Here is a 23742-nt window from a genome sequence, read left to right as displayed (position 1 = left end):
TGATGGACATTTCAAAGGACGGCACTGTAGCTGTACAATACTATTACCTGACAGAGGAAAATAGGTCAGAAAGGAAATGCACTTTTTGTTTTAGTGTCCATTACGTCGTAACGTAGACACAAGTTTTTCTGTAAAATGCCTGCAGAGTGTCTTCATCTGTTTTCTATATCTGATGAATGGAGTCTCCAGTTCCTGTTTACACACAAAGTGTTCCACTTCATTAACTGTTTGTTACAAAGGGCACCGGGTCATGCTAACCCCTATATTCTACCCTAAATTTGGCCCCAATACACACCATAGTCCCATGGGGCTGGCTGTCGCACAGCTACTCGTTTGGTTACAAGACTACTGTACACGTACACACACACACACACACACACACACACACACACACACACACACACACACACACACACACACACACATTCAAGAGTCCTTCCACCTGTTACAGAGAAAAGGAAAAAAAACATTGAGTGCATTAATTTCCGCTCACTTTTGATGATAGTCTCTCTGTGCATTTCAGACTCATAATAAATATAAACATGCTCACAACAAATGCTGTGAATTTCCTCCTTCACCGCAGCGCAGTGGCAAGCGATGCTCAGCAGTCACCCACACAGTTTGCAAAAATACCCTGCTGCACATCCTTACTCACCATGATTCACTTTCACACTGTGTGGACAGAAAAAGTCACTGCTGCTGAAACAATGTCAAACACAATGCAAGTCTCTCTCTCTCTCAAACACACACAAACACACACACACACACACACATGCACACACACACACACACACACAGCACAGTGCCCCCTCCTCTTATTAACAGCAGGCTAGTGGGAGATGTCAGTCAAAGGGGGAGGGGGTGTTGTGAGGACATGGCGTGTGTGTGTGTGTGTGTGTGTGTGTGTGTGTGTGTGTGTGTGTGTGTGTGTGTGTGTGTGGTGGGGGTCTTTGTGAGCAAGCGAGGTAGGAGGAGAAGGGGAGAGGGAGGGGGATAGAACGTTCTATTTCTCATAGACCAACAGCTGCTGTCTTTAGTGCAGAGGGAGAGAGAGAGGGAGGGCTGTGTGGCGTGAGGCAGTGCGTGTGCTCAGTGTTTAGGTGAATCCACAGCCCTCTGGCTCACAAGAATAAAGGATCCTCGCAGAGGAAGAGAAAGAAAAGCAACCCAGGGACTCTTTTTTCCTCTTTTATTTTACATCCTCTGTCTCTCATTCCCTCACTAGCCACCAGTTCCCGGCGTCTGCATTTTGTCTCCGCTTCTCTGCCCTTTGTCCTCCTCTTTTGTTCCCTGCATCCATCTCTGCATCACCTCGCTCCGGAGAGAAGGAAGGAAGAGCAGAGTCAGAGGCAGCATCCTCCCCTCCTGCACGCCCAGCCGGTAAGCTGAGCCTACACTCTCCTCTTCTTCTTCTTTTTTGTATCATTCACCATCACTCCATCTGTTTAGCACTGATAGCAAGAACGGTCCGGATAGTCCCACCCTGCATCTAGAGAGAGAAGCTGCGAGCTGGAGACGGAGGCTGAGGAGGAGGAGAGGATGGAAGATGGATGTGGGTTAGACTTTAGATGGAGGCTGGTGGGTGATTTCAGCTGCGGGATGGTGCTATTGCCTTCGGGTAGGTGGGCTAGATGTGGTGTACTATAGCCTGGCTCAGGATCCTGGAGGTATAAGGGTAGGGGGCGTTGAATTTGGCCTGACCACATCAAAACCCCGTTGGGCTGGTCAACTAGGACTCGTTCTTTTTTCACTGCAGTGCTTAGCCAGAGCAGTACGGTCACTGCCATAGTCACTGCCACAATCATATACACACACACAATCACACCCACACACATACAAACACCCACACACACGCGCAAACACATCCCAGCATTTTTGTGTATATTGTATTTTCAGTGATGGATGACAGTTTGGTCACAGGACACATGTGACCTAGAACCATCACAGCACATGCATCATATATCATATTGATGCACTGGAGTGCTCTATGGACTATGTGGGTGAATTGCATGTCAAGCATGCCTCCCTGCCTTCTCACTTCCCTTAACACACTCACATTGCATCAGGAATTGTTAGCGTCAGTACAAAAGGTGCTCGATTCTATACAGCGAGGGAGGTGTTTGAGATGTGTGTGTGTGTGTGTGTGTGTTCCTGCGAGCTCGTCTCTGCAAACAGCCTGATAAAAACAATAGCCCCAGATTAGACTGCTGATCAGAAGGGGTGGGTGCATGCGACTGGAGTGGAAAACAAGGAGGAGGGAAGCAAGGAGGGAGGGAGGAGAAAACTGAATGGAGGGATGAATGAACGAGGGGTAAGGCTTTTCAGGAGTTCTTTCAAATGGGAAGAAAAAAAAAAGATCTAGTGGAGGAAAGCGGGTACATGAGATTACTGGACGGAGAGGGGACAGCAGAACTCGCCAAGCTGCCGTGTGACTCTGCAGGTCTTCTTTGTGCGTGCGGTGAAAGAGAGAATGAGAGGCATGCTGTGGATGGAGAGAGGGATAAAAAAGAAAGGTGGGAAGTGAAAGCATGATGAGGTACTTTGTGTGCATGGGCAGGTGGGAGGGAGGGGAAAACCTGACGGGAGAGGTGTGTAATTGAAAGATGTGGTCCCCGTCTATCCCTCCTGTAATCTACTGACTCTGGTCTTAATCCATATGAGTAGATTAACTGATGATTTACTGCCATGTTGACTTTCATGACACACACACACACAAAATTCCACATAACTATACTTGTGTTTATATGCATATATGTATATACATACAGTATATACACTTGTGTGCACATAGAGTATAGACATATTTGCATTTGTTGGTGCACATATTGAAATATATCAATATATTTAATATATCTATAGTTGTAGCACAAATGTATACTGTATATACATATATTCATAAATTCCTACACATCATACGTAGAGTAAACCCAAACTTTCATTATAATTTGATATAATACTACATATTGCTCATCTGTTAAAATGCTCGGGAGAGAAAAATAATTTTTGATTCTTATTATAATATATATGACTGTCATTTTAAATACACACGTTAAGATGCTTCTATACAGCTGTATGGTCATGAATCAGAATATTTAGATTATAACCTATTAACATGTATGAATAAACAACAAGGATCGCTGAAACAGCTAACATGTTTGTGCTCTAGTTCACGATTGTGTTAATCAATGTGTGTGTGTGTGTGTGTGTGTGTGTGTGTGTGTGTGTGTAAAGGTTTTTTTTCCGGTCTGAGATGGAATGGTGGCTGCTATGGTATTTACTCCGCTGTTGCTAGGACACTCCCTTTGAACATTTTAACCAAGCCTTTTCATTGGCCCGCTGCGATGATGCAAGATTCCCTCACCCCCAAATCTTTCCTGTGCGCCCATAGAAACATGCCCGTCTGCATTTCCTCCTCTCTCCTCTCTCCTTCCCTGCCACCCTTTGTCTCATACCCGCCTCCTTCTCTCCTCTCCCTTTTTCTGTCCGTCAGCATCTCCCCTCTCGTCCATTCTCCCTGTTCACCTCTCTCTGCTCAGTCATTAAATCAAACATTTAATTCATCCCCCCCGATCTCAGAATTTCTCTCTCCTTCCGCGCCGCTCCAGTCAGTCTTCATCACCTCGGTACATTCTGCCACTTCCTTCTCCATCATCCAGTCGAAACGCTCACTGCAAAATGGTGTTGACAGCGTTTGGCGGTGTCTTCCAGCCCTGCACAATCACTCCATCCTGCTGTCTTGCAGGGGATTAGTGATCTGTGTTCCTCACAATGTCTCATTTCCTCTGTCCATATGAGTTGCAGGATGTTATTAGGCTGCCTAGCATGTGTCAGGATTATCAGGTTTGACAAGGCAGAAGACAGGCATGAGGGGGTTGGAGGAGACAGACATTCTTTACATTTCCCTTAATGTAACGTCTCTACAGTACATCACCCTTTGTGCTCCAGTATTCTCCTCAGCGATAGGTACAGTCAAACTGAGCGGTGTTCACGTTATCACAGCAATTAACTCAAGTTCACACCCTCACATCAGTCGACATGATGACATGTATTTTACATTACTGAAGTGTGTAACCTCGTGGCTCCGGCATGTCACTTATTACAATGTTGAGGGACTGGGAATAGGAAATTGTGGTTTATGGGCTGGGAATAGAGAGAAACAGGAAAAGCAGAGGGAAAAATGGAGGTCGGAGTTTGTCCTGTTTGCGGCTTCTCTCGCTATTTGTCATTTTCGAGTAGGCACTGTCAACACAAGCCATCAGGTGTAATGATGTGTAATGATCTTCTCCAGCCCTCGGTGTACCAGACATCGCGGAGGTCGCTGCAACCTCGACTGACGTCCTGTGAATAAGGCGGAAGAGTGACACGTACAGTGACACGGAAACGTTGGAGGCCAAAGTGTCATGTCATAAAAAGTGTTTTCGTCAAAATGCACTGACGATGCTAATAGAACAGCCCGACAGAGCATTTTTCATCAGAGGTGAAAGGGCGTATATATAAAATAAAGGACTCAGCTGCTACCTGGATTGCTCTACGAATCCAAGATCCTTCTCTGTGAGTTCAGCAAAGTTTTGACAGCTGCCTCAATTGCAAATTTTGTAATTTGGTGGATCATTTGATTGTTTTTCACCCCAAACCATCTTTAAACAAGTGCACAGTCTGACCGTCGATGCTTGTTAAAAGGAGCAACGACGACGCGATGGTGGATTACTGCTCTTTTCTACTTAGAGAAGCTTATCAGGCATAGAAGCCAGAAATAAGCGGATGGACAACCATGTTGCACGGATGTTGATTAAAACACAACATCATCCATATGTTTGTCCGTAAAGCCCAGCTGTTTTCCCCCCGCAAAAATGCCTGACAATTAATCCACATTTTATCTGAATAATTCCTGTTTTATTGACTGAAAGACCCATTTTGTCCAGCAGCATCTGTCATTCAAACAGCTGTCACTGTAGCGTGCTGTATATATTTCTTTTCATTTTTATGCGTTCAGAGGCTGGATCAGACTTGTATCCAGCGCTTAAATCATTTAGGAAATTCAGATGTGATCCATGTCTACCTGGTAATCTTGTGGATTTTAAGCCAGTATTGTCAGGAATTAGGGATTACTCCCTCAGAGCAGAAATGATCCTGTTAAAAGAACACAGGGTTGAATGATGGAGGATACAGGGTGTGAGGGCAAGTCCAGACATATAACGCAAGAACGTCGATCTACGCCATTCAGTTCAGAGAACTGGGAATGTTGCCTGTGTGTATAAATTCAGTCTTTGATATTTTACAAGTTAACATCTATTTGCTTTCTTGAAAAGAGTTAGATGAGGTAGTCTAGATAGCACCAGTATGTCTGTTCTTAGGTATAAAGCTACATATCACAAAGTATAGCGATCTGGGAAGTAGCCAGTCTGGTTCAGCTGTTGACCAGCACATCTAATCCAAAATACAAACACTAAAGTGTAAAAAGACAGTCCTTGTCTTTTTTAATTTGCGAAATATAACATGTTAATTAGTAAGCTTTAGAGGAGCTTAGTCCGGTTCAGTGACATTTTAAAACAACCAGACTGTTGCTTCCAGTCTCTTTGTTATTCTAAGCAACCCAACTATTGGCTGTAGCTTCATATACGGGCATACGATTTGTATCATCCTTTCGTCTAACTCCAAATATGAATGCTAATAACCACCTTACCCTAAAATGTTGAACTATTCAGTTATAACAAATGAAATACTCTGCATGGCAAGGTAATGTCAGTTGCTTTCAGTGCAATTAAACTTTCATGAATAAAGTCAGCATTTCTAAACATACAAGGTTGCTTTAAAGTTAACAGTAAAAAACTCTATTCTAGAACAAATTATCTCAAAAATAAAATCTTCCAATTCTCCATTTCTCTTATTTTAAAGGTGAAATTCAATTTAAGGTTCATCAAGGGTCATGATTAACAAGTTTTGATACGTGAGGTTCTTTAATTGAACCTGTTTAACACAAAACACTGAGTCAGTGAGAAAACAGATTTACACGGTAGTGTGATCTTATTGTCCACAACAAGGGAGGCCAGATCTGATAACTCTTCAATCATATTACCTCATATTAACTCTAGATGGCTCTTGTGGAACCCATGGAAAACTCTGTTATCTTCCAGTTGCCACGGTTCTGCTGAAGCTCTTTGAAATGTGTGATATCACATCCAAAGAGACGTAGAAACAGGCCACAGTGATTCCTCCCCTGCCTCCGTGAGTCCACTTCTAACCAGACATGACTTGACTTGTCCAACTCTCTCTTCCTATAGAAATAAAAGAGGGGCTCAATTTCCTGATGTAATCATATGACCTCGGATCTGCTCTCTGAGGACTTTAGAAGGCATCATGGCCTGTTGTCTGTCGATCAGATCAATCGCTGTCCACTAGTATCAATAGCTAGTCCAAATGCCCGCCCTCTGGCCATATTTAAGATCAATATACCCAATTCAGTGGGAAGGTGAAGCCAATTTAGGCCAATGGAAGGTTGAAGAAAGCAAAGCGGAAGGAGAAGACGTGAGCCGGTATTGCAATTACTGTTTAATAAGTGGAGAGGCAAATTATCTACTTAGCGATGTTATCTCAATCGAGGCTCCAGCTCTGGTAATAAGTTCTGCTGGATGATATAACCAAGTGTTTGGATACTGGAGCTAAAGGTAAATATACATTAAGGGGATACACTTTGCCCGTCAGAGAGGAATTAGTTTATTCTGTTCAATAGGGTACACTTATAATGGTGAGAGTATATGCCAACAAAGACGTCAACTTGAAAAGAAGAACGAGATTTGAGGGTTTTTGGTGATAAGGGCCGTGAGAACGTCCGACTCTGACAATTTCCTTCTGCAGTCTCAATAGTGAAGTATACATAATATAATATCAATGCTTAGGCTAATAGTTGCTTTACCTGCTACCTAAAGCCTGCTTGAAAAATCACGAGAAATCACAAGAAATATGCAAACAATTATTTTTATTTCAGATGGCAAGGTTGACATTTTCTGGCTACACCACTTTTTACGACCTCTGTGTGTAATTGAAGACCCACTATTTCAAAAATGACTTAAAGTTTCAACAAGTAAATCTGTTATTAGGGTTTTTTGTTTGAGATGGCATTTTTACCAACTCCCCATGGGATAATGCATGGATCTTGATGAAAAACAAATAGGCTTATTTAGGGGAGTGATATCCATGAGTGTATGCAATTTGGTGCAGATACAAATACAAATTTGGATTGTATCAGATTTAAATGTGGTTTTATATTTAGGTAGGCTAGAAACCTGCAATGTGTATCTGAGATAACGGTGATTCAGTAAGGAAACAACACTTGAGATGTATTTTCAGTTAGCTGGGTAGTAGGATTGGGTGTGGAATTTAAGGGGAACTAATTGGGTGAGGTATGCGGCATTCTAGTTAAAACTGCAGTCGTTTTAGAGATGAAAAAACAGTTCTCATTTTCATCTCCTCACTATGTCTTTGTATATTTTTATCTTTTCTGTGTGAGCTTGTGTGTGTGTGTGTGTGTGTGTGTGTGTGTGTGTGTGTGTGTGTGTGTGTGTGTGTGTGTGTGTTTTTCTCATATGCCAGATCTGCCGTGGGCTCACCAGGATGCTGGCAACCATACTTTTGTTCAGTGTTTGATCAGGATTGTTGAGCCAGACACAGACACTATATTTGCCCCCTTTATATTCAAATGAAAACACACATGCTCAATTAGTTCAGCTTGAGTCAGCGAGGATTTAATTACTGTATTTCTATATAATTTATTTTCCAAACAGCAAAGAAATAAACCACAATAGCCAAAACTTTCACCCCAGGGATCCAACACAACCCAAACTGATTCCTTTATACTTCATGCTCATTCTGTTCAATCAGTTATTTTTCTGCATCAACTTGAGCACATACCTTACATCACAGACACTTTTCTTATATCTGAGAGCTGCTGCTGCTGCTGCTGCTGTCCCTCCCCTCCCTGTGGGACAGGGAATAGTGTAACACTGCATCCTCTTCCATGCGAGACACACTGCAGCACAGTCGGATGGAGCATTGCCTCTGTCAAGGACACAGCGGCTCTCTCAGGTATGTGGAGACACTCGGAGCTGAATATAGATTCTAGGTCACGCTGGGGTCAGAGGTCACCCATTCATTCTCCACAGTCATGTCCTGTGGCCGATGGCTTGAGACACGTGCCGTGACCCAATTCCACAACAGATCAGAATAGTATTCAGTTTGTACTACATACAAATAACAATAGTATTCTACTGTTTTTACAGTGGACTGTGGTTAAGAGAACTAATTACAGACGGATGAGTGTACATAAAGATGGATGACATGACAGCCCCTTATAAGCGAAGCCAAACATCTGGATTGCCCCCTAGTAGATGGCTGCAGCATATGTCATTACCCCTGCCCCCTCCATGTTAGTGGATAAGACTTGGACCAAACTTAAAATTCTACTTACAAATACTTTTTTCCCACAGATGTTTTTTGTCATCTTAGGTACCTGATGTATTTTTAAGTGTTATAATTGCTTATTTTATGCTATAAGTCGGATAGGTGCATTGGCGGGACTTTGATGCCGAGGCTCCATCCTCCGATCACTACCACTGTCTGTGCTATCAGCCACTCTCTAATAAAGGGCAGAAATTACCAAAAAAAGTTACATTTGCACAGAGATGGAACACAGTGAAAGACAGAAAGGGACTGAACAAGACAAGTTGAGTAATGAGTCAATCTATAAAGGAGAAATTTTGATACTTAAAACACACACACACACACACAACGTATAATTTCTTTAAAGGAGAGAACACTAGTTGATGTATATGGAGGTGGACAGACAGAGATAATGGGCAGACAGACAATAAATGGACTGGAAGAGTGAAGGAGAGTTGAAGGAGAGACAATTACAAGACAGTGAGTCTTTATGCTCTGTTTTATAATGCTCAGACACACACACACACACACACACACACACACACACACACACACACACACACACACACACACACACACACACACACACACACACACACACACACACACACACACTTACTCTAACCTTAAACACAACTACATGTCCAACCCAACGCTCTAACTTTGTAATGCAACCAGATTTCAACACATTTTATCCCCCAAAAATTACTTCAATTGTACACACACACACACACACACACACACACACACACACACACACACACACACACACACACACACACACACACACACACACACACACACACAGTCCTGACCCATTAAAATCACAGTGTAAGGGACAAAGCGAAGCTGTCTGTACAGGCCTGGAGTGTCTTGCTTCTTTCTTTGTTTGCAGACGGCAGGGGGTCAGAGAAGGACATGCAAGGAAGGGGTGTGGGTTACAAAGATGTCGACACATAACACACACACACACACACACACACACACACACACACACACACACACACACACACACACACACACACACACACACACACACACAGGAACATAAACACATCTCAAGCCCCCGCAAGTACATGTAGACCCCTAAAAGCCTATCGCGTTCCCTTTGATAGCAGCTAATTGGCATCAATCACCACAAATAAAAAAACAACAAGAACTCACTTTACATCCATCCATCCTCTGACAGCTGAAGCACAGAGGGAAATTGTTCTTAAATCTCAAATCTAAGGCTTTAATTTTTTTTTTCAAGGCTCAAAACGCCCCCGAGCCAATCTGCGGCATTCAAATATGAATGACTATATCTTGAATAACAGGGATATATAACGAGGCATTTATAAACCTTCACAATATCCATACAATTTAGACACATTAGAGTTCAGTGATTATCCACCTCCGAGCAGATAAACATTAAATCCCTCAGTTGCTGGCCCACTTCTTTATTTCACTTGAAAAATGATCACACTGAAGCATGTTACACAACAGGAATTGATCCAAGTTGAGCTTTTACATTTCCATACCATCTCCCGCTCTCTCTCTCGCTGTAATTTCTCTTTTTGTCTCTCGCTCTATCCTCCCTCGTTCTTTGTCAGCCGTGCAGCACCAAACCACAATGTTCATTTACAATCGCCCTTTCACGAAGCACCATGCGCTGCTCGGAACTCACACTCAGCGAGCATGTGTGTACATGTGTGTACGTGTGTATGTGTGTATGTGGGTGTACGTGTGTGTACGTGTTTGAGAGAGCAAGGAAGAAGGGGGAGGGGTGATGCATGGAGACTCGTATCCCCCTCCTTCCATTTCCATCTCACTCTCTTTTGCTCTCTGCCACTCCATCCTTCACTCTCACGCTCAGCCGCTCTGCACTTTTATTCTCCTTTCTATCTCACCTCAGCGACGAATGGCGGTATCTATAATTGTGTGTGTGTGTGTGTGTGTGTGTGTTTGTGTGTAAGCCTGAGGCAAATTGGCTGTAGCATTCCATTGGCGGTCAATCCTTTGCGACGGTCTAGCTGGGTCTGACGCCGCCATCGCCCATCTTAGTCCACAAACTGGCTCTTTATCTATTTCCTTTCCTTGATTCTATTCCTATCATTTCCTTTCCTTTCTTTAATTCAATTCCATTCCATTAGTTTTCTTTCACTTCCTTTCGTTAAGTCTATTCTGTTCTTTCCTAAATTCACAGTATTCTTTACTTAATTCCATTCCTTTCCCTTTCCCCCTCTGATCGTTTTCGTTCTAATTCCTGTCCTCTCCTACAGAAATTTATATTATATAAAACATGTCTCTTATAACTAAAAGGAAGATTAACTGAGTTTAGGTGGGTGTTTAGTTCACTCAACATCCATCCTGTTTTCCCCTCCTTTCTCCCGAAATACACATGAGCTGGTGATACATAGCTCTCTGCACTCGTCTCTATATTTAGGTAGAATATGCTGAGAGGAAAGAAGGGAAGAATAGATGTACCATAAAAGAGACAGTAACGGAGGACGAGGTCAAAGGGGTGTGCGCCGGGATGAACAGTGAAAGAAAGGCTGCGTAAAAGAGGAGGTTGGAGTGAACAGGGGGCGGAGAGAGGGATGTGTCGAGAGATTGGGCGAAAGGTTGAGGAAAAAGTGAAAGAGATCGAGAGGGAGCGAGAGAGGGAACAATCACCAGTGGGTTTTTTAAAAGAAGGACCTGTTCGTTGAGCAGAACTAACATGAGCTGAGTACTTTGGACTTTCAATAAAACAGACAGATGTCTACTCACAGTGACTGTGATCTCTCTGGCTTTCTTCCTTTGCCCCCCTGACCCTCACCATTGGCACTGAAGTCGCTGAAGAGGCAGCAACTGTACATTTCGAAAGCCGGACCTCTCCCACTCTGCCTGCTCTCGCGGAGACTGCAGCACAGTAGAATACCTATTAGATTAACATGACACTGATTCATGATGGGCCTCATCGAGTCTTCCTGGAATCTCATTGATTAGTTTTGACTTAAAAAAAAATGAAAACAAGGAAGATTATATTAAACACTGTGTTCACACAGACTTGCTTGTGACAAATAAAAGCAAGAGGAAGAGGAAATGTGCAACCGGTACATCCCCCCTCCTGTAAGAGCACGCGCAGGCAGGTTGTTTAGTGACATGCAGGTACACCAGCCAATAATTAAATTCGGTCCAAATGAAATGATTTGCTGGCGTACCTGGTTGCTCGTGTTTGTAACAGTCCTGCGAAGGCCACAGCAGCAGCTTTTCAAAATGTTCTTTCAGAAAACTTCATTAATTGATGGCTATCGGGAAATTAATTTGTTTCCGAATCAAATGACCAATCCTACATTTAAAGGGGACATAGCATGCCCATTTTACCACAAGTTGATATGGTTCCTTGGGGTCTTAATGAAATGTCTGTAACATACTTTGGTCAAAATACCACAAGGATCATATAAAACAGCACGCTTTTTACCCTGTATAAAACAGCCCTCCACAGAGTGACCTGTTTTGAGTGCCTGTTCCTTTAAATGCTAATGAGCCAGCTCCCCCTCCCCTCTCCCCCCATGATTTTAAACGATATAAATTACATATTTTATATGATATAAATTATCAAATATGCATCCCATACTTTGTATTCCCCTTGTTGTCCTGGAGTTTTAATTTTCCCAATCACATAATTAAATGTCCCCCTCTGCCCATCCACTACAAGCACACAAGCAGACAGACAGAGAGAGAAAGAGAGGTGGGGGCTATGAAGACCATCATTTACCCCCGAACCCCGACATTCAACGGGTACAACAACAAGCGGAGAAAGCAGAATCGCGGGCTGACCTTAATATACAGTCTATGGGGCTGACCAGCGGAGAAATGCTCGTCCCGTGTGAACAGCCAGGCGGCTGCGTGTTGAGAACGGCGCTGCCAAGACCATGTAGGGAGACTTCCAGTTCCTTGTTACGACACAATACCCAGGAAGCGCAATCGAGTCGCTCAAGCATGACGTTTCTGACTTAGAGGAACTATAACAAAACGCGCGAGTGTTTTTTCCCCAGAGTTTTTGGGTTGGTAGACATGCCAGATACCCACATTAACCTGTAGAAGCACTAACAAAGTGGAATTTGCATGCTATGTCCCCTTTAAAGGAAAACTAAATTTGTGGAGAAACTTGACCTTCAGATGTTTCAAGTGGTATCTTGATTATGAAAACAATATGAATCAGGCAGAGTATAGTAAAAGTCATGGAATTAGTTAAGCTGTTATCACATTACCTGAAAGTTTGGACACCTGGGTGCATGAACAGCCAGTAATGTGGAATGTATTGGAATCATTTTTTGTCAAGCAGCTTTTCTGATCTACAAAGTTACGAATGAACCATTAGACTTTGCATTGAATCTGTTCTGGAGTTCTGTGGTAGAGAGTGATAGAGGAGATGGGCCCGATAGATGACAGGAAAATGAGCGACAGAGAGATACTGCATAATAAATGTCTCTGGCTGGATTTGAACTGAGGACATTGGTGCTCACCATCAACATCATAACCTCTTATCCACAGGGTCACCCCATCACTTTATTCAGAAACGAACCTGCATTAGCGACTACAGTTAAAACACTAGTTTGTCAGAAAGACCATTATACACCGCACACTATTATGATTCCTGTCTTGAATGGAGAAGAGCTACAATGATTATTCGATAAATTAATGGAAGAAGTGCTTTTATTATTAAATCATCCGTTTAGTCACTAATTCAGAAAAATGTAATTTCCTGGTTGTAGCTTCGTGAACTTGAGAATTTTTTGCCTTTCTGTGTAATTTGTTTAAATCTGTGGATGTTGTATTTCTTGGTTGGACAAAACAAGACATCTGAAGATTTGAAGTGGGCCTCAAGAAATCGCGATGGACACACTTTTCTGACAAATGTTAAAATCAAGAAAATGATCTGCAAGTTAATCAATTAAGGAAATAAAGATTAGATAGTAATAGATTTGTCTTTATTTCAAATTATCAAAACTGAGTAGAATCAAAAACAGCAACTAGGATGAACTAAATCATTGCATGTGGCCAAGAGCAAGGACAACAGGTGGCGTGAAGCTCAAACAGAAAACTAAAGCACTCAGCTAATTAAGCAGAATTGAAAATAGTCATCAGTCAAAATGTGGAGTCAGGGCCCTGAGGCTGGAGTAAAATTAGACTCTCAATTTGATTTGGTAAAAACATTAATAGTTATAAAAAAAACAGCTGCTGGGTTTTCATTAATGGTTTGCTGTACCTAAGATCTCTTTGGTTTGGAACATGGGAAATTGGAAATGATGTGTGAGTTCATAGTGGCCTTTTATTGTTAATTGAGAATAAGTCGAAAGGTCAAGGGGCAGAAGACTGTAACAAATAACGTCAGACTCGGAGAGGGAGAGCAATCTCACTCAAAAGATGAAGTTTACCATTATGTGCGCGAGAATTAACCTCCCGAGTCTTAGTTCAAGTCTTCACCTTTCTTGACCTCACTGTGTCCTTTTGACATGCTTGACCTGTGCCCATTTATGGAGAAAAGAAATCAATGAGCATTAGCGAATTTGCTTGAATGGAACATGTAGTCGGAGCAGTGTTCCCTGTGGTAGTTGACCTGTTATTCCAGGAGTGGTGGATGATGTTGTTTACAACCCCCACAAGTAGGAACATCAATGCTTTGCTGTCCTACACACTCAAGAGATTAAGAGAAGCATAGTTCATCCATCCCTCCGTCCGTCCAACCCACATCTGATTGATAACACTGAACAGTGCCCGACTACGCGTTGCCATGAGAATAAGAGGCTGTGTTTCCCTGGCAACCATTCTTCAAAGGCCCCCACCTCTCTCCTGTCTACTCTCCCCTAATGAGATTCGATGATGCAAGGGCAGCAGCGGTAGTGTTAATAGTTACACCAGGCAGCGGGTAAGACAACGCTGCAGCTGGGAAAGACATAACGAATGAGATAAGCTTTTACAAGCTTTGTCCATTATGGAAAATGTTAACATGGGCGAGACAGAAGCACCTTCTAGGTTCTCAGATCAGACTGTAGCGTTTGAGTTATGCTGTTTATTTCAGACGGAAGCCACAGTAAATAACCTCCGTTTCTGACCACCAACCACTTATATCTACTGTGTGTATATTTTAGGGCTCAAATGATGTCACTTGACCTTAAGCTACCTGTGAAAGTGCCTGACACAATTTCCATTGAGGTATTTTTCTAAGGGTTATACTCCTGTTAGGGCAGAAAACAACGTGAAGGTCATCATGACACTTAAAGCAGCTACAATCAATTTTATTTATCATTGCAATGGATCAAATAATTGCACATAAAATGAAAGGGGTTTACTAACAAATATAGATAGAGAATCTCCACCTGATCTACAGTTTCCCCTTAGCTAGCTGGCTGGCTGGAAATCTTCAGCTTCTTTCAGCTCATTGTTTTGGTTTTCAGGCCTAAAACTGCAACTCTACGGTTCTTATTCACTTTCATCACTTTCAAAACTTTGACAGGCAAACAGGCAGTGTTAGCAGCCAGTGAGCATAGTCAGCAAAGAGTGAGATATTTTACTCAGGCGTTAGCAGAGACCAAAACAGAGCTAAAAGGAGAGTGAATATTGGACTCAGATTCATGAGGTGGACACAATCACAAATGAATCCAAATTAATTAATGAACATTGCTACTTCTGTTCTGTAATCATGAAAGCCAATATGCTTTTTTAACAGCTTGTTTCAATCGGTTTAAAAATCATTGCAATTATGTATTATAGGCTGATTGGATTTTTACTTTTAGCAACAGGTTGAATGTGGGTGGATTAAGTTCCACAGTAAGGGTAACTTTCCTACCTCACCTGAAAGGCTAATGAAGGCTATCTGATGCATTAGCCAAGGCAGTTTATATATATTTATTAATTTTGGCTCTTATGTTTATTTGCCCTTTGTTTTTTTCTATGTCCAGAACACGCTTTTCTTTGCCCTTGTCGACTCTGCGCATTTTAAAACCAAAGTCAACACTCTTCTCTGCAGTGCACTTTACATGAAGTTGAATTTTATGTTAATTTCCCTCTTTGTCTATCTGTCTGTCTCTTTGTCAGGTGGTGGGTGCTGATGCTGTAACCACTGTGTGGAGCTGACAAGCCTTGGTTGATGCAGTGAAGTGTTCCAGAGGGATAAACACAAGCGAAGGTAGGAATGAAAAATGAAGGGTGGAAACAATACTCATAAAAAAAACAAAAAAAACAGCACCTGAAAATACGGATATGGCAGAGAAGCACCATATGGGCGAGCTGAAGGGAGGAGAGAGGGAAGGACAGTTTAGGAGAAAGGATGGTTAGAGAGGAAAGATGAGAGCTGGGAGAGTGCAGTCGCTGCAAGCTTTGTATACAGTACAGCTGCAGAATGGTTTTGATTCACAGGCCAGTGAATGCCCCCGTCAGCCGGTGTGCGACAGAAAGAGAGATCATTGTGGTTAGAGGCAGAGAGAAAGAGACGCAGCCGGAGAAAGGGAGTTCAGATGGTATTATCGGTGAGTTAATGGAGGTTAGACTTGGCAAAGCGGTGCCGTTTCTGAGCTCACTAAATCCACACTGATGATGCTCCTGGGCTGCAACAGGAGGGATCTTTCACTGGGAGCTGAAAAGGAGTCGGGGAGGCCAGACTGGCCTCAAGTCGCCATGTGGGAGCGAAGCCGCGTCTTTATTAAGACTCGAGGAGGCCTCCGCTTTGGTTTCTCATGCCGGACTACAGATGAGAGCTGTGTGCTGCACAGTTGCATAAGAGAAGCACTTTGCTCCACTTTCCCGCTGGCGGACTGCAAACATGGTGTGTTTGCGTGTAACAGAATCTGTAACCAGTGGCCACCAAAACGCACTTCCTAATTCACAGAGTTCCATGTCCTGATGACCAAACTGTTACTTAGAAACATTATGTGATGTAGATTATGGACTTGATCTACAAATTTAAAAAGCAAAGGTGTGTTTGCGCCGCTCGGTCACTATTTCCGTTCAGCCACTTAGAGCTGGGCCACCAGTGGGACTGGATGGCACCATGACAGAAATGTGCTGTGACAAGACACGGCCAGAGGAGCTGGGAGAGTGCTGCTGAGTGGTGAAATAGAGAAGTGAGGCAGAGGAGAGCTGCAGAGAATATATTTGAGGAACCTGCTCTGACGTCAGAAGCAAATAAAAGAGAGAGGTGTTTTCACGCTTTGCATCGTGATTGAAATGATAGAGAAATGTAAATAACATGAAGATATCATATTGTTCTTCTTTTATACTAACAATCTCACCCGGTAGGGTTTACCTCTGTGCACTGCATCTTGCACGCAGAGCGGAGAGAGAAAACCACAGGCCTTTAAATAGATGACTGAAAAAGAGAAGTGTGAAGTGGACAGAGATACACGCCGGGGGACAGTGGGTGAAAAAGCAACAGAACAGAAGTTTACATCAGTCTGTAATGAAGCAGAAAGTGGCAGAGGAGAGGGACTCCAGATAACACTCAGAGCCGGGCTAACCTGGGATTTACTCACAGCTGCAGCTTCACAAAGCAGGACACCAAAGACGAGGACAGGAGGAGGAAGAGAGGAACTGCTTGAAAAAGGAAGAGGTGAAGCACTCGTAGCAAAAAAAAGGGGTAAGAAGAGAGAAGTGTGAGAGGCTGCTCGCTGGTTTCCTCCCTGGCTGTGTGTTGTTAAAAACAGATTTTTGCTCAAGTTGTAAAGATTGATGCTCTGTGTGAGCAAGCTGGATGCTTTTTTTCTCCCCCCACATCTTCTGCGGAGACGATATCACCAGGCCAACAGTAACCTGGCAACCATCAGCCGAGCTCTGCTCTCTGGACGGACCACATGCTGCTCCAGATTCAATGTGCGAGCGCGTGTGTGTGTAAAGGTGTGTGTGGCCATTGTGTGGCTGCCGCCAACACACATCTGTGTCAGAGTAAGCTTTCATTGCTTCATACAAGGCTCTGATATGAATCTAACCTTGACTTTGCCTTTGTATTCACCTTGTCAGGATGAGGATATTCATGTGATATTCATATATTCACGGCCCCCGGTTCAGTGTGCGGTGGAGCAGGTGGTCTGAAAGTCGGAGTGTGTTTTACACCCTCGGACTGATGCTCATAGGTCACAGCAGTGACTCAGCATACAGCTCCCTTCCTCTGCCACCTGACACCATTTGTAGACGGAGCAGACACATAATACTGTAGATACACTAACGTTTTGAAAGAGAAGCAGCCCCTGTGGATGCAGGCCGTCAGCCAGCTGTCTCAGCGGCTGGGTCGTGTAACTCCATCCCGTCTTTATCGGAACCTCAGTGCTGCATTGCAACACCCGTTCTTGCTGAGTAATATTGAAAAGACCCGGCTTTTTTTCCCCTTTCTCATAAACATGCTAATACCGGCCATAAATTGCACTCGCAGTGAGAAACTGAGAGGCCTGTTGTGCGTGCTTACATTGCACATACACACAGAGGGTACGGCAGGAGGAAGTGAAACTCAGCAGCTGCGTACGTTCTGAGACTGAAGCACCTCTATGACTGTGAAGGGGGTCGGGCGGAGGATGATTTAGGAGGAAGGCTTTTATACGCCAGAGTCATTTATGTATATTGGATTCCACTCGTGTGTTTTGTCCAACACACACAAACAGATCATGTAAAACTCATATTATTCCAATATTGCATATGTGTCAGCTTGTTGCAAATCTCTATTGAATCTGTATAATATTTACACTCAAACGCAAAACTCAAGATCTTCACTCCAGTTTAGAACATTAAACTAAAGGGTGGGTTGGAACTAAAGGTCAGTATCAATACGGCTGATACCAAGTCAAGTTTTAGGAATATTCAAATGCCCCAATAAGATCATTTCAGAGAATTCACAATACCATGATTTATTTAGTGCTGTATACAACATGCTTGTGGTTAAGGAAGTAGAGAATAAAAAAAAAAGAGAAATGCTTCATATTTTTAGCAGAGAAACTGTATTTAAAATCTGCATATTTTGTATCAATAGAGTATTGATATTGCTGCCACGGTATTGGATCAAATCCAGATTTTGAGGGATTACCTTCATCTAGTTTGAACAATATTTGTGTCCACAATCTGTGTTAGCTCTGATTGGTCCAGCCAGGACTGAGAAGATTCAAACCAGGAACCACTGACATACAGTGTGATGTTTTCTCTGCTGCTCTATACAAACATGCGAGCACACAGACCTGTATACCCTGCTCGTCTGCAGTATAATCTAATGAAGCTTGTATCATTAGTTTCATAAAGTGCTGGCATCTGGCCTTTGGGTATGAAGCATGAAGAGCTTGTCATAAAGTATCTATAGACTGCTGTGCATGAGGAGCATTAGGCCAGAGTAGCCGGTACATAGCAGGCTCTTATTAGGTTACTATAGTAAAATAAATGGATTAAATCCATTGCCCAGGACTAGTGACTCCCAATGAGTGCGCTAAATGATTCACTACTGGATTTAGGCTCCGCTCTAATTGAATACAGCATACGCCGTGTATTGGATGCAAACTGTGATCAGTGTCATTCATGACTGGAACGTCCAACTTTGCTCTGGACAGACAGATGGAGGAGGACAGGGGGAGAGGGATAATTAGACAAGTGAAAACTGAAACCATCACAACCTGCTGTGTTCTCCGTGTGCATGTCGTGTGTTTTCATGCAGGTTGCCAGGTTCTGCGTACTGTATGCATTTTGTTATTTCCCTCCTGTCCAGGTCGCCAGCCATGGGGAACCTCATTAAGGTCCTTGGCAAGGATTTAGAGAACTGTCCACATTTTTTCCTGGACTTTGAAAGTAAGTGAGCACCTGGTTGTGTGCACGTGTCCGTGTGCCTGACATGTGAGAGCATGTGTGCATGTGTGTGGAGCAGAGGTGTTCATTGGGAGGTCGCCTGGTGGGGGTCGGGTGTGAGCTGATGAAGTGCTGTTGTGGGTGTGGTTTGTCGTTATCAGTCGCTCTCTAGTCCCACTCTCTCTTAAAAAGGTACTCTATCTAATAACATGTGATATAACAGAAATATAGAGTTTGTTGGTTCAAACCAAACGGCGCGTAAATGCAGTGAGTTTTTTCTAAACAAGCCTCAGTATGAATCAAAACCAGTTCTGTTTTCGGAGAAGAGTCAATTTAGCAGTTATCTCTGAATCAACAATGTCCTTAAATAACGTCACAATAAGAAGGAAGCTACAACTGATTTATCTATAATCTGCCAGTGCTGTGTCAGGCTTAGACTCCTTATAAACTAGTAATAAAGTAATTTATGATATTAAATGTTTCTGTGTTATCAAGTATCTCCTAAAGTGAAACATACAATAAAAATACAGTGTTTTAAGTTTTCCTCTCATGGAAACCCGCCTCTGTTTTTAATTTTCACTGCTCCAGTTTTCACTTTAATTTCTCTGAACTTAACTTTCAACTTCTCATCAGAGGGTTAATACCTGCCCACAGTTGGGTCACTCAAATTCAATCGGGCACTTTATTTAAAAGTTTAAATAAAGGTATTTTAATGCTGTTTTGGTTTAAATTTCAAATGATTTAATTACCTCTCCGTCTAAAATTACTGCGTTTGATTATCAGAGGATGCTGTAACATAATATATTATATTAGATGTTGTAAATAATATAATTTAACATTTCCCCCAGAAAATGAGGAATAATGTGTAGGGTTTATAATTTCTTTAAACTAAATTTGTCAAAATGCTTTTTTTTATCTTTGTGTCTTTGTTTGATTCTTTGAAGATTTCATTCAATTCTTAAGAAAAAAATATAATCTCATACGTTATAATTTAATGATTTTTGTTCAGAAATCAGTAAATGATTTCTAGTATTTATTTTGACACAAAACTATACAATTTAAAATACGATTTTGATTACCCATTCACATTCTGATCTTTAAACTTGAGGACTACTCGCATTAATGCAACCACATCATGACCAGTTTCAGCTTAAATCTAATAATCAATACTGTAAGAGTGGGATTACAGAGGCTCTGTGTTCATGTGGCCATTCTTCACCCAGGACATACTTCCATGCCTTTCCAGCAACCCCCCTCTCATCCAGCCACCACCATGACACCTTCACCACCACCACCACACACACACACACTCAGCTCACACACTCACACACATACACCCACGTGCGCACAACCCCCCGACACCTGTCCCCTCATCACCCACAGACTTCTCCCCTCTCTCTGTTCCAGGGGGCTCATGGGAAACCTCCTGAAAGTGCTGGCTTGCGCCGAACTTGAGCATGGCCCAATAGTTTTCCTTGACTTTGAACGTGAGACCATCCGCTTCTTATTTTTTTGAGTTATCCCTTTCTCTATGTTGCTTTTGCCTTTCTTTTCCTCCCTTCTCATTCCATCAATCTTAGCCGACCATTGTGCCATCATTACATGCTTTTTTACGCTTTTCCCTTCTCCTCCTCGCCCTCTTCTTTGTGTTGTGATTCATGCTCCAGAGACTGGCATTTGAAAGACTTTTCGCTTCTTCCTGAAGGGTCTTATTCACACGAGCCACATCTTATTTGAATCAGACAGACGCACAATGGCTGTTGACGCTGTGGCAAAACGACAACGGTAATGCTTTGATCTCGTCTCCTGAGCTACAAAAGCTGGGGGAAAATAAACAGTGAATGCCAGTTTCTCTGTGGATGACTATGGCCAACAAAAAGTCCATCGTCATCCCACAACCTCCTCAACTCCTCATCCTATATTGTGTGACCTAATGTGTCTGTGAGAATGTGTGTGCGAGTGCAGCACTAAATAATGTGTGTGAAAGAAAGCGAGAAAGATTGAGAAGTTGGTGAATACAACCACCTCTATTTCCCCATCTTCTCATTTCCCAGAGAACTCTGATCTTTGCAGTGTGTCCATCTTAACAGGTCATTCAACAGTATTGAAATCTTCTGCCCTTTAAGCAACAGGTTCGATATTTTACTAACAAGAGCTACACTAGCACCTCTATAAGACTCTACTATGGCCCAGCACAGCATTGCTTTGGGCTAAATGCTAACGTCAGCATGCAATCATGCTTGTTATAAAAGAGCTAAAATGCTATTTTGCTATATATATTTTTACTAACATCTAAGACTGTATACAAAGATGGATATGATATCCCGTCGATATATACATGCGTTTGACCAAAAACCCAAACTTACTCGAAAAATCTACACTTTAACAAACAAGAACTACCTAAAATGACAGAAATCATATTTTACATGTACTTTGTTTTGGTCCACGTCCCATGTGCTAACATGGAGAAGGCAGGGTATTATGATTACAATAGTGCGGCCAGCCCTCAGGTGACGATTGGGACGCTTTGGCTTCACTTCTGGGTCATGTCACCCATCTCTATATACAGTCTGTGGTTAAACATGTTCCCCCCTATTCGTTAATTGGGTTAGCATGCTAATATTTGCTAATTGGCACTAAACAGAGTGCTGCTTCTAGACTTTAAGCAAAAATCCCAATGAAGATTTCAAGACTGATTCTGAGACGACTAAATGAAGTGTTAAGAAGGAGATATTTAGCATTTTATCCCGACATGTTCTTCCCCTCCTCAAGCACTTTCCCTCTTTAACAGCTGGCCTCCTCCGCCTCCTTTAACTGACTCCACGGTACGGTACAGAGAGGGAGGGCTTACTCCTGGCAACAGACATCAGCTGTCAAATTGGTTGAATTTCGCCCTCATTTATTATGCCTGGGATTTCACATGTGTTCAAAAGCAATGTTTCAGACTGGGCCCCCACCCCTCCTCCTCCGGTCCCTCCCTGCCCGGTGTCGAACCATCTGTAAGCCCTCCCTCTCAGCCCAGAGACACATGTCACACTGTCACCTCTGTCACACAGCTCAAAGTTTGGTTCAACCTCCACGCTGAGTTCTCATGTAGCTATTTGCGGGTGAATGTTAGAAACCTTATATCATGTTTAAACCCTACTGAGGGATCAGTATCGTGACAGTGGAGGATAGGATTTCTAGCAACTAGAATTTTTGAAAATAAAGACTTCTGACAGGACAGGGGCACTTCAGGGACCAATTAGATTTCAGGTGAGACCAGTGCGTCTTGCATGGCTCAGTCCAAAGGTTTAAAAATCCACCTCAATCTATCAAATAAACACGTTTCACCTAGTTTATTGAATGTGAACAACATTTAAAAAATGGCTGCATGTCTTTATCATAGGAGACTTGTCATTTCTGAGAGGTTGTGGGACAAACTGTGAGGAGTCTCTGCACACGGCCAAGAAATAATGGAGCACCTAAACCCCTGTAAAACCTGTCTGGCACAAGTTCTTTAGACAGATGCAGACTAGCTCTTTACCACCAGAGTTCAGATATAACTCCAGAGTTCAGATATAACCTCAACAAGAAAGTGACCTATTTTCTTTGAGACAGCATCATTTATTACATGCCGATATGATCATTTATTTAAAAATAAATATACCACAGCCTCCTTTAATTATCATCCATCAAACAAAACATGTAGCCATCTACTCCTTGTTAACCAGAATAATGCAGGGGCACATTAGGGAGAAGCCATTACTACTAATACTAATAGTAATGCCTGCTGTGCCTATTATTGCAGGTGGGTTAGCAAATATCCCATGATTACTACTACCTCTTCACGTGGTACCACGTGAGAACCGCTACACCTCATGCCGAGAACTCCATGGGAACACTCCCACTCACACATCGAGGTGTGTGGGTGTTGTTCGAAAAGAAAAGAAAGAAAAAGACAGTGATGATTCTGACACTTGATAAATTGTCTCCTTTTCACACTTAGCCCCTCCTGCATAAGAATGCAACGCACCACATGGGCAAACAACGCACAACTGTGACTGGGAGGTGTCCCACGGCAAAAAAACCCACTGAGTTTACAGTACACGTACTGCTCGGTGTCTACGTGCGAAACAGAGAAAGAGAAAGAGCGAGAATGCCCAGAGGTTGTCCTCCCTGCTGCTTGTTTGTTTTAACATTTCTCACAATTTAAAGCTCAAGGGCAAAAAAAAAAGCGTGTCTCTATTCATTCATAGTAGAGCAGGGGGGAATAGAAAGTGAGAAAAAGATGGATAAGATTATTACATGAATCTGATGGGACAATTATTTCCACCCAGGCCTGAATAAATCTCTAGTGAATGGACATTAGGGACGATTACGGAGTCAGACACATTGTCCAAGTGGTGCAGACACTTCTACACCACCTGAAACCATTCAAATGTGAAACTATTAGTGGCCACATCCTCTTTCAAGGGATTACCTGAAGTGAAAGTGAAACTTGTTATCTTCTAGTCCTTATTCCGGGATCACGCGCTGTAATCAAAC

The 23742-nt window shown here is 42.7% G+C and overlaps 1 protein-coding gene across 3 annotated transcripts in view; it reads left to right on the top strand.

The window, feature by feature from the left end:
* Nucleotides 1–965: 965 nt before the first annotated feature.
* The window catches only part of fam49al (family with sequence similarity 49 member A, like), a 34246-nt gene continuing 11469 nt past the window's right edge, over nt 966–23742 (top strand). Inside the window, exons 1-3 of one of the 3 annotated variants that reach the window (XM_035183091.2) lie at nt 966–1380; nt 15502–15592; nt 20623–20702. In XM_035183091.2, the coding sequence (XP_035038982.1) occupies nt 20630–20702 (73 nt within the window). In that variant the 5' untranslated portion in view covers nt 966–1380; nt 15502–15592; nt 20623–20629. Of the gene's footprint in view, nt 1381–15501; nt 15593–16671; nt 17039–19138; nt 19219–20622; nt 20703–23742 lie in introns of those variants that run through there. The other 2 variants (XM_035183093.2, XM_035183092.2) reach the window with 2 other exon arrangements.

Source organism: Hippoglossus stenolepis, chromosome 17, assembly GCF_022539355.2.
Source record: "Hippoglossus stenolepis isolate QCI-W04-F060 chromosome 17, HSTE1.2, whole genome shotgun sequence".
NCBI lineage: Eukaryota > Metazoa > Chordata > Actinopteri > Pleuronectiformes > Pleuronectidae > Hippoglossus > Hippoglossus stenolepis.
The sequence above is the reverse complement of the archived record's forward strand: the minus strand, read 5'-3'. Positions and strand labels throughout refer to the sequence as shown.